The 12,039-nt window shown below is 43.4% G+C and overlaps 1 protein-coding gene across 1 annotated transcript in view; it reads right to left on the bottom strand.

Moving 5' to 3' along the window:
- Positions 1-8,930, bottom strand: part of RANBP3L (RAN binding protein 3 like) — a 46,717-nt gene extending 37,787 nt beyond the window's left edge. The window contains exon 1 of the mRNA XM_056849062.1: positions 8,766-8,930. Coding sequence (XP_056705040.1) covers positions 8,766-8,907 — 142 coding nt within the window. The 5' untranslated portion in view covers positions 8,908-8,930. The remainder of the gene's footprint in view (positions 1-8,765) is intronic.
- Positions 8,931-12,039: the final 3,109 nt, after the last annotated feature.

Below are 12,039 nucleotides of genomic sequence, written 5' to 3'. Positions count from 1 at the left end.
AAAGAGGGGGAAATATAGATTCTAAAGATCTGTGGGCTCTACTCCTGTCTTTCCATACATATGGGGGAAACCTAGCTAATAACAGTGTTATAGAGGAATTTAGATTCGGCAAATGTGTCCAGGGAAAGGGTGAATCACCCCTTCCTCAGTGCCCCCATTTTAAAGTTTAAAAAGTTAATAATTGGGAGATGTGCTCACAGATTTACTGTACTGACTCTCACATGCACCCCACAAGCACATAGATCATGGCTGGGTGATGCCCTCTTAAGATTGCTTCGGTGTGAGTAGTTGACCTACAGTAAGGATTGTGCTGATTGGCTTTTTGTACCCATCGTGCAATTTTTTTTGTAGATCAGGCATGTTCTACTGATCTTAAGTCTGGGTGGAGCTTTTGTTCCAGAAAAAGAAAATCATGTGCACATGAAGGGAAATTTGATGAAGAGAATCCACAGTGAAAAAGACAAGTAAATGGTACAGTGTGACAAGAGAACATCACTGTGGTTCCTCTAATGATGCTAGCTTCTTTGGGCCAGAACTGACATCAGGTGGCTTTAAGGAGCACAGAGGGTTGGTTGGATGCAAATCTGCGTTTCCACTGGCGAAAAACAGAGGTGGGGACCTCTTTGTTCACCCAAGTGGCTAGGCTAGGGAACATGAGATGTGCATTGACAAAAGCCATGTGGGAAGGAGGAGAATTGAGTGAAATAGCTGGCTGGATCCAACCCATGGCCTGTTTGTGTGTGTGTGTGTGTATGTGGGTTTTAGCAACGGCAGAGGTTAACAGGCACAGTAGCTCATAAACACGGTTCCTTAAAAAGGCAGCACAGATTAAATTCCTGTTTGAAGCCTCTGAGGACACAGAGTGAATGGAGGCAGACAGAAAAGGGGGATTGGATGCAGCGGGCCATCCTCCTCCTCCTCCTAGGCAGCAGCAGGACACATGTGGTGACAGGCTGCTCTAGCAATAACTGGATAAGACCGGGTCGCTCCAGTCCAGAACAGCTTCACCATTGAGTTGGAAGAGGTTACTGGAAAAGACACTACAGAAGCCTGCCAAGTGGGCTGCTTCTGGCTGTTGGAACTGAAAGAATCCACCCTCCGGTGCCAAGGGAAGACTATGCAATGAATCTATCTGCCCTCCTCGTAAAAAGAAAGCCTGCAGACTAGGACGATGTTTTTCCCCTTCTTTTCTGCCAATCCCAGAAGCTCCCGGGGCTGCAGCACCATTTCCCTATGGTGTTAGGAAAACAAAACAAGCCTGTTCTTTTCAGACTATCTTTATGTTTTAAGGGTGTATTCCCAACTTTTTTCCCCTTAAAAGGAAGGGCCTGTGGCAATACCCTCTTTGTGGAACTCTCTGCCCAAAGAGGCCTATTAGGAAATGTCCCTTGGATGATTTATTTTAGACAGCTGGTTAAAATATTTTTATTTACATTTGTAGGACTGAGCCAAGTAGTATTTTGACATGGTAGTCTTGGGTTTGGGCAGTTCTTTTATGTTGGTTCTATGTTCATTTTTTAATTTTTTTATTAAGTATGAGTTGTCATGAGCGTTTCTTTGCTGCCAAAAGATGGTATGGATGGGTGGATGGAACGATCATCAGACAGCCAGACAGATGTTTGGTGATGCCCAGAAAAGACATCAGAGTACTCTTTCATCTTCTTTCTAGAAAGGAAATTGTCTTTCTGCATGATAAACTGGTACACTCTGGGAAAGTATCAGACCTTTCTTAGCTAATATTTACATAAATAAAGTTTATGGGCACAGGGGTGCCAACTCCTTTTTAACGAGGCATTGGTGGCCCTGCTCCCTTCTCTTGTTAACTCATCCATCAGAAAAAAATGGGTGCTGCTTAAAATGGCCTCCATTTAGCAAGGGATTCTTGTGTGTAATATATACAACTATTTAATGCATGGACGCCTGCTATGACATTGTGCCTCTGCTAAACCCTGCCAGCAACTACTACTATGTAGTAGAAGTCCATGCAGTTATTTGAAGTTTTCCTTGGCATCCTTGACTGCAGTATGTTCCAGATGTTAATAAGAACAGTCTTTCTTTCTTTCTTTCTTTCTTTCTTTCTTTCTTTCTTTCTTTCTTTCTTTCTTTCTTTCTTTCTTTCTTTCTTTCTTTCTTTCTTTCTTTCTTTCTTTCTTTCTTTCTTTCCCCCTGTTCTTAGACCAAGGTATTGAACAATAAAACCATAAAACTTAAATAAGACCCATCTCTAAAGAACTATAAGTATTTGCTAAGGGATGTCAACCTGTCTTGGTTTACAAAAACCTTAGTCTGAAGACCCCAGCATAGGGTTGCCAGCCTCCAGGTGAGACCTGGGGATCCCCTGGAATTACAGTTCATCTCCAGACTACAGAGATCAGTTCCCCTGGAAAAAAATTGCGGCTTTGGAGGGTGGATTCCATGGCATTGTACCCCACAGGTCCCATCCCCAAATCTCCAGGAGTTTCCCAACCAGGAGCTGGCAACCCTACCCCCCCCCATCCCTGGCTGGTGGCCAGGAGGGACCTGGAAACCCCACCCCAACATGGCTCAACTATGGTAATAGAGAGTTGAAGGAAAGCCTGAAAAGGATGGAGAGAACTATTCCTAGGCCTAGGTGCCCCAAAAGGGCTCCTTCTTTCAGATGTCATCTGGGGAACCAAAATTCCTAAGGCAACACTGAGCAGTAACCACTAAAAAACCACCCTGTTCTGTTTTTGTTCTCTTGCCTCGAATAGTTTCCACCTCCTTTGTTAGTGGCCTCGCAGGGTTGTCAACCAACAAATAGCTTATGAGTTGGCTCAGCAACCTTGTCTTTTGCTAAATAACTAACTGAAAAAGTTAGTATGTTCTAGATTTTGCTTGCTTTCATCCTTATCCTATTTTGATTCCATTTGGTTCCGATGTTGGTTCCATTCTTGGGTCTCTTTGCCCCGCAAATTGACTGGCAAAAGATCCCTCAACCTTGATTCAAGGCAAACTTGAATCTCTTGGCTTTACAACTGCAATGACAGATGTGCCTATCAACAAAATGAATACTGGTAAATGCATATGCATGCTTCCCCCCCCCCCAAGTTCCACAAATCCTTTTTTTCGTTTCAATTTTTGTTATATTATTTTTAAAATCACAAAATAGCTGAAAAAATAACTGTAGAAGGCTTTCGGTCAGAGTTCATTGGTTCTCATAGGTTATCTGGGCTGTGTAACCGTGGTCTTGGTATTTTCTTTCCTGACGTTTCGCCAGCAGCTGTGGCAGGCATCTTCAGAGGAGTAACACTGAAGGACAGTGTCTCTGTTACAGAGGAGTAACACTGAAGGACAGAGAGACACTGTCCTTCAGTGTTACTCCTCTGAAGATGCCTGCCACAGCTGCTGGTGAAATGTCAGGAAAGAAAATACCAAGACCACGGTTACACAGCCCGGATAACCTGCAAGAACCAATGAAAAATAACGTTTGGACATCACAGATATCAGGCAGTAGGCACTGTTCACAGCTGACTTTCACTGCAAGCTTACAGAGCTGGCATTTTCAGAGCTGAAGAGGCAAGATATATTTTGGTATATATATAGGTTGTTTATGCATGGGTACTTGCATTCATGTTTGCCCCGGTCTGTCTCAGTTGTTCCTTGGAGTTATGCATGAGTTTTACCTCCATTAGAGATGACCTCGCTGCTAGCCCTCACAAATCCAGGGACTTCCTGTCCCTCTATTAACCCAATTCTTCCATCTCCCCTGAGCTCAGCCCAGGTGAAATTCCCATGCATAAGGCAAAGCATGGGACACGGAAGCTTGGGGGAGTGATGTTTCTCTCACAGAAAGAACTGCAGCCAATTACAAAGCAGCATGTCAAGAGGCGGGGATTCAAATGCTTCCTGCTTCCTTGGAGTTCTTTCTGAGCAGAAGAAAAGCATTTAGAAACGAGGGTTGGGTTTCTCCTTCCCCCCTCCCATTCCTTTTAGAGAGCTCCGTTGTTGTTTTTTAAAGCTTTTTGACTTGGCACTTGGGTATTCGTGGGGTGGAGACTTTTTTCTCACAGCAAGCACTGGCAAGCACTGCAGCCAATTACAAAGCGGCATTTCAAGGGGCAGGGGCTCAAAAGCTTCTTGTTTTGAGCTTGGAGACTGCTGGTGCATAGCTTTGCAACAGCAAAGTGTGGGTCCAGCGAGCAACAAACCTCTGGTAAAACTCCCATGCCTAAGCGACCATAGTGTGAGGGCATTTCCAAATCAACTATACTACTTCCAATATATTCCATATATTCATTCTCTTGGATGTAAATCACACTTTCCAGTAGAGCTGAGTATATATGTTAAACATCTCTTCCTTAGGGCGAAATAAGCATTTAGCTTTTCCTCAGCATGGTCTTCAGAAAACAACAGACTTTCAGGCGGTCTGTTGTCAGTTCTTCGTCATTCATTTCCCATTCCGTTCTCTCCAGTAGATGGTAAGAATTTATGTACTGAGAAGAACAGAACTTATAAAAAAACCCCACATGCTTGAATATTCGGTAGAGGAATATGTTATGATAGTTTTTCTAATTAACTCTAATGAGGAATGGCAATAAATTAGATTAAAATTTCAATTTTAACATGCGATCTAAGTCTGAAATGTTCCCACACATCAATTACAGCTAGTGTCTCTTTCATCTCATTCACATTGTAGAGAAAACTTTAGAAACCTGGTGGGGGGGGGGGTTGCTGCATTCAACAGTTATTTAGAGCCCACAATGCAGTGAGTTTTGGAAGTTTGTGTAATGAGATATGTTTAGCCTGTTCTACTGACACTTACATTGCTGCCAAAAATCACTAAAGCCTTGGAGCTAAAAGCAGGGTTTGCTTAAACCTGTAGAAAGACAATGGGTTTTGTTTTAGAGAAGGCAATTAAGGTATTATTGTGTAAGTTAATATTACTTCTCAGTCAAGTGTGACTATGCTGTGGATTACATCGTATATACAAAAGGGATATCTAGGGTTGACAAATTAAAATGTTGAAAAACGGGGTGGACAGAACTTTCTGAGAACCATGTGCCAGGCCTGTGAACAGACTGACATCCTAAAAACAAGGTACCGGTACGTTAATTTAACCTGATGGCGCTTTATAATTAATATGACGCTTGAAATATGTTTCTTTTGAAAGCTTACACTTACGTTTTGATCTAGAACTAAAAATCTACATCTTGAAATACATAGATCCTAATTTTGAAAATGAAATCATAACTCCAGAGGCGTACTGGTTTGATTCTTCCTTAAGTGGTAGAGAAAGTCAACATATAAAAAACAACTCTTCTCCTCCTCCTCCTTGGTAGTCTGAAGATCTGTTTTAATTCCAGGAGATCGCCAGACCTCACTTGGAGGTTGGCAACCCTAATCTAAGACCAAGGGGTTTAGGCTGGAGTAGTTTTGCATAGGGTAGCACTGTTAGCTGAGAACTTCTCAGAACCAAACTACACAATATGCTTTTTAACAAGCCAACTTGCTTTCCCTGCAGCTACACACCAGCTGCAGGAAATGGCATTTTCAAACCTGCAGGAGCCCAATTGGCTCAGGACAGTGGCTAGGGTTCCCAGGTCCCTCTTCGATACTGGCGGGAGGTTTTTGGGGCGGAGCATGAGGAGGGGGGTGTTTAGGGAGGGGAGGGACTTCAATGCCATAGAGTCCAATCGCCAAAGAGGCCATTTTCTCCAGGTGAACTGATCTCTATTGGCTGGAGATCAGTTGTAATAGCAGGAGATCTCCAGCTAGTACCTAGAGTTTGGCAACCCTATCCCCAAGCCAGTGTGTATGGTTCCTTAAGGAAAGTGGAAATGCTGTACATAGAATGCCTGTGGGAATGAATCTCTTCAGCAGAAGCTCCTGCTAATTTTTCTAGTTGGAATACATCCCTGTCAGTGAGATTATCCCTCATTATCCACTTCCCTTCTCATGCCCTGTGCAAAAAGTAACAGTAGTCAGCAGAACAATCCTTTCTAAAGAAATGTCTGTTATTCTGAAATTCAAGATATTATTTCCAGCTATTTCTCCTCCCCCCCACCTTTAAATAGTTATTTTCTGATTTAGTGAACATGAATTAAAATTCTCCCAGGAACCAAGAGAAGCCAGATCTTTTGGAGATAGGGTTGTCAGGTCCCTCGTTGCCACCGGCGGGAGGTTTTGGGGGCAGAGCCTGAGGAGGGTGGGGTTTGGGGAGGGGAGGGACTTCAATGCCATAGAGTCCAGTTGCCAAAGCCGGCATTTTCTCCAGGCGAACTGATCTCTATCGGCTGGAGATCAGTTGTAATAGCAGGAGATATCCAGCTCGTACCTGGAGGTTGGCAGCCCTATTTGGAGAACTACCGTACGTTTAAATTTTAAAAGTTCCCAGACAGCATTGTTTGAAAAGCAAAAACAGTCAATGGCATAGGAGGATGCAATAGAGCAAAGCTTCATTAATCTGAACATTTTACTGTGATTTCAGAGAACACAAATAGTTCCTGTCTTTTCCTTCTTCTCCACCACTTTTTTTTTTTTTTGGTAAAACAAAAAATCTTCTTGCAGAAAAATTACTAGAAGTAGCATAACTTATGTAACTGTATGTGCAATTTATGGAAGAACCGAAGATAGACAGAGGACAGCGCAATGTTCAGCATTCAACAACCGGGACTAGCATTCATCCAATCAGATGCATGGCTGAGTGGCTAACCGGACCCCTGTAGCTGTATCCCAAGGACATAAGGGGGAATCGTCAGGACCACAAGGCTACATACGTCAAAGTAGACCGCAGCAAAAGTATTGTGGAAAGCATTTAACGCACCTTTGCGGAGGACTGTGCTTTGTTACCAACTTTGATGTATGTTTTCGGGACTTTACCTATGTAGCCTTCTCTTTTTCGCTTTCTGTTGTTTGTTACATGATCATATGTAATTGGTGTTATTGCAAACTGTGAACACATTCTAAAATAGAATCACTGTTTCACAATCTGTATTGTATTTGGCAAATTTTCTGCTGGGATTCTTAAGCATTACCTGGAGGTTGGCAACCCTATTAATCAGGTATTATAGACGTTAGTTGATGTGTGTGTGTGTGTGTGTGTGTGTGTGTGCAGTCAAGTCACAGCTGACGTATGGCAACCCTGTAGAGTTTTCAAGGCAAGAGACATTTTGAAGTGGTATGCCACTGCCTTCCTCTCCATGGGCTGAGAGAGTTCTGAGAGAACTGTGACTGATCCAATGCCACCTAGCAGGCTTCATGTTGAGGAGTGGGGAATCGAACTCGGTTCTCCAGCTTAGAGTCCGCCACTCTTAACCACTACACCACGCTGGCTCATTTGATCTATAAACAATATATATTATTGTTTTAATAATTTGTTCTTATGGCTTTTGTAGTTTTTGTAGTTATGGTGCTTTCCTGGTAGAAAGGCAAAAAATACATAAAGGAATATATATACAAATGAGCAATCTCAAAGTCAGGATTTTGCAAACATTTGTAAAGTATTCATTACTCAGTTCAGCCAAAGTCAAGCCCTTTCAAATCCTATTGATAGCTATGAGCCCTTTTTAATCCTATTGATAGCTATGAGCTTAAATCTCTCCTGTTACTCTTGATTAGATGTAATAAAGTTTACATTTGGATAGAAAGAAGAATGGGAAGAATTATGCTCATAGTAGTGTATTTAATCAGGAAAATTCATTATTACACTATTTGCATTTTCTTTGTGCAAAATCTAGAGCATGCCCTTCCTCCCCATCCTCCCCCCCTTTTACAGGAAATTGTGGGGGGGGCAGTTAAGGTCAAGCCTGGCTGAATCCTTTGCAATCTTTGAATTCTTCTGAAGATCTGAAGCAGCCAGAAACAAAATGTTACTTGAACAGATCTGACATCTGGATAAGAGCAGCAAAAGAAGCTTGGAATCCTTTTTACGAATCAAAATACGAACAATGTAGAGTTATGAATGCCTTGACCTGGATGGGCCAGGCTAGCCAGATATCATTAATCAGATCTTGGAAGCTAGGCAGGGGCAGCCCTGGTTAGTACTTGGATGGAGGACCACCAAGGAATTGCAGGGTCACTACACAGAGGCAGGCAATGGCAAAACCACCTCTGAACGTCTCTTTGCTTTAAAATCCTATGGGGTTGCCGTAAGTCAGCTGTGACCTGATGGCACTTTCCACTACCAGAGTTATCAGTAGTTGCTCTCTAGTGCAACTCTGATCCAGTGTTTCTCTTAGCTCCAGTGTCCAGACCAGGATAGCCCCGGATAGGCAGATCTCATCAGATCTCAGAAGCTAAGCAGCTTTGGTCCTTGTTAATATTTGGATGGGAGACCACCAAGAAACACCAGGGTCGCTAGATGGAGGCAGGCAGTGGCAGTCCACCTTGGAACGTCTCTTGCCTTGAAAACATATGGGGTCACCACAAATCGGTTATTATGACTTGATGGCAAAAAAATAAAATAAAAAAAAACTCCAGTGACAGATGGATTATATTCATCATGCTGTTGATGGAATTATTTTGGAGCCATATTCTGGACCATGGACCAATGCCCCTGCAGTTTTCCCTATTAAAATCTAATTCTATCACCATCGCTCAATTAATTACAGTGGGAGAGCATAAGGCTTGACCTATCCCCAAAAAAATCTTAATTCAAAGGAAGGAAGGAAGGAAGGAAGGAAGGAAGGAAGGAAGGAAGGAAGGAAGGAAGGAAGGAAGGAAGGAAGGAAGGAAGGAAAGAAAGAAAGAAAGAAAGAAAGAAAGAAAGAAAGAAAGAAAGAAAGAAAGAAAGAAAGATCACTTACCATCATAGTATTCTTCATTTTGCTTTCTGTTTTCCAGACTGTGGAACAAGTACACATTTGTCCTGGGATTGCGGCTGGCTTGGTTCATGGTCCATGTGACGTTGCAATCTTTTCTTTTGGTGAAATGAGGTTTGCCCTTCATTGGATGCACGGAGCTGGCTGTTGAGCAACAATCACTAGTTGCACATGAAACCCCTATCCTTGTCTTTGCTCCGCTAGCAGGAACTTGCCGCTTTTCTCACAATCAAGGTTCACAGACTTTAGAAACATACAATTCTGTATATCATGCCGCAAAGTTATTTTCTCTCCCTTCTGAAAACGTTAGCTCAACAGCAACAGCTACTTACAGTTTCCCAAACAGCTGTCCAAACACTGCTCCCACCCCCAGTTTTCAGCGATCCCAATCCTTTTTAACAGAAGCTCAGTCCTTGCGGTTGTACCTCCGCACAATAACTGGGGTTAAAAACAAAATATCTCCAAGGATCAAAAGCCCCCCTCCTGCCAAGCGTTGCAGCTGGAAAAAAGCAAGATTTCACGAAGCAGACTCTGCTCTTACTGTTTCTGACAGCTCAGGCTGGTGTGCTTAACAGAGGCAGGGCTTTGGGAGGGGATATGTAAAGCCATAAGGATTTACATAAAAAGGGGTGGGGTGATGGAAAATGCTCCGCTGGGGTACAGAATGTTTACCCACAGCAAAGGGAACCGTGAGAGAAGTGTTCCTGCTTTCCTAGATCTGTTGGAAGAAAACTCTTAATTGCAGATACTTATACTCAGTCCCAATGTATTAAGAGTTTGAAAATGTTATAAAAAACATCGCTTTAAAAGGGTTTTTGGATACCACGGCTAAAAAATGGTTGGAAGACGTCTTCACAGCTAAAAGGGCCAAACGAAGTGCGAACAGTATTTTTTATAACAGTTTCAAACTCTTAATACATAATGCAGGAATACATAATACGGTAACCCCCTGTGTTGCAAATGGACTTAAAACCTTTCATAGTACTTTACTTCATAGTTTTTGTCAGCCGTCTGGCTAATTCGTTTTGGTTACTGCTGTCTATTCTTTCTTTTTTTTACTGTGATTTGATGTTTCGATGCTTTGAAAAGTATTGTTTTATGGTCTTTTATTGTAGTATTTATATGCTGTTAGATGCGTTGAAGTTTAATTGATTGAGACCATCCTATAAATAGCTTAAAATAAAAAGGTAAGAAATGCTAGAAAGCCTATGTGACAAGCTGAAATTGTACTTCAAATACCGAAATGTGTATAACATAATCAGTATAATCAAAATGGTTCCATATATACATACAACACTTCAATATAAACGTGAAAACACAAAATATATTACAGTGCACTTGCAATGATATCAAAATGTTAAAAGTTATACTGTTTTTCTGAAAAGCCAAATCCGTTTTAACCAAACCTTCAGAATTTCACAATGAGTTGTGAAATCCACAATCATAATTCATATGAAGAAAGATGCTGGATTTCAATCCAATATGATAATTACCTGCAATATAGCTTCTGAAACTGAAAATAATATTTGTCCGAAGGATCTTACCAAGTTGTAAATGGCAGTAGAAGAGAAGAGTAGGTTTTTAAATCCCGCTTTTCTCTATCTTAAGGAGTCTCAAAGCAGCTTACAATCACAACCCCCTTCCTCTCCCCACAACAGGCACCTTGTGAGGTAGGTGAGGCTGAGAGAGTTTGGACAGAACTGTGACTGGCCCAAGGTCACCCAGCAGGCTTCATGTGGAGGAGTGGGGAATCAAACCCAGTTCTCCAGATTAGAGTCCAACGCACTTTATCACTACACCACACCGTAGTTCATTCATGACTTGGTTTTGGAGGTGAGAGGTTTCTTGGTTGCGATCTCCTTATTTATGATTCTATAGGAGGTGCAGAAAGGTGTTGCGGTCTTCTACTTCACATTTGAGATCTGGTGTTTAGAATGCTACTTCCATTTATCAATATATTTTTATTTACTGGTTTTCTAATACGTTTCCTGTTTTGGCGCTAAAGGAGCCTATCTTTTTTGTTTGTTTGTTTGTTTATAAATACCTTAAAGCATCCAATGGGGCTTGTAAAAACAAAGGTCAATGCACTTTACAAGAAATGGAGATTACAAAGGTAGCTGGAGGAGGAAGGAGACGGGACAAAAGGCTCTGCATCAAGACCCCAAGCAACTTCACTTGCACATACACAAATAAATTAGGAGGGATTCAAATGTTCAGCTTGACGTGGTAACTGAAATGGTGAAACTGGCAGGCAATTAGGAGCCGTCCAAGAGCACAAGCCACCCAAGGGGATTCCTGGGGTAGCAATGGTCTTATTCATGGCTGTTTCACTCACTGGCCATTAACGCACAGCCACTTTCTCCCTCTTTTCTCCCGGGAATGCAGCGAATTGGTGCGGTCCCCATGCTGCCACGCACATGCCTCACCCACATGCACGTTGAACCCTCTCCCTTTCGCTATATCCCCAAGAGAAGCCATTCCTCTGTTGTCGCGACTTAAAATGGAAGGCGCACAACAGAGGCAGGAGCTTGCCCGTGTGTGCCAGGCGCCCGGATCGACTCCCCACCAGGAGACTTCCGGGCCCTGGCGGTAGCAGCGGCAGCTCCTTTCCCCACCACGTAGAAGGCACTGCCCAGCCCCAGCGGGGAAAGGAGCAGCCACACTTTTTCCTCCCCCCACCCCACCCCACGCCTCTCTCTTCCCCCCCTCAAGCCAGTGTTTCAAACTCAGCTCAGAGCAGCCTGCTACCTGGATCCCCGCCATCAGAGGCGAAGCGGCAGCGGCGGCCCCTTCTGGTGCCACGGCTGTGTGCTTCCAGCTGCCGCGAAAGGTTGCCAGGTGGTTTGCAGTGGCTGGAAGTGTGCAGACCTGGTGCCGGAAGGGGCTGCTGCAGCCGCTTCGCCTCTGACAGCGGGGATCCAGGCAGCAGGCTGTTCTGAGGTGAGTTTGAAACGCCAACTGAGGGGGGGGAGAGAGAGGTGTGGGGTGGGGTGGGGGGAGGAAAAAGTGCGGCTGCTCCTTTCCCCGCTGGGTCCGGGTAGTGCCTTCTACCCGGTGGAGAAAGGAGCTGAATTTGTTTGTCCCTGTTTTATGTCCCCGTGCGTTCAATTTTTTGAATGCGGGGACATAAAACGCGAGATAGGACAGGGACAAACAAATTCGATTATAGCCATGCGTTAATGTCTACTGTCACCCCTCCGACGACTTCGGGTCTTTATTTTGATTATGCCTGCTGTTCCCGACCATCAGAGGTCACCTC

Source organism: Euleptes europaea, chromosome 4 (assembly GCF_029931775.1).
Source record: "Euleptes europaea isolate rEulEur1 chromosome 4, rEulEur1.hap1, whole genome shotgun sequence".
NCBI classification, from domain to species: Eukaryota; Metazoa; Chordata; class Lepidosauria; order Squamata; family Sphaerodactylidae; genus Euleptes; species Euleptes europaea.
Note: the sequence above shows the minus strand (reverse complement) of the source record. Positions and strands in the feature narration are given on the sequence as shown.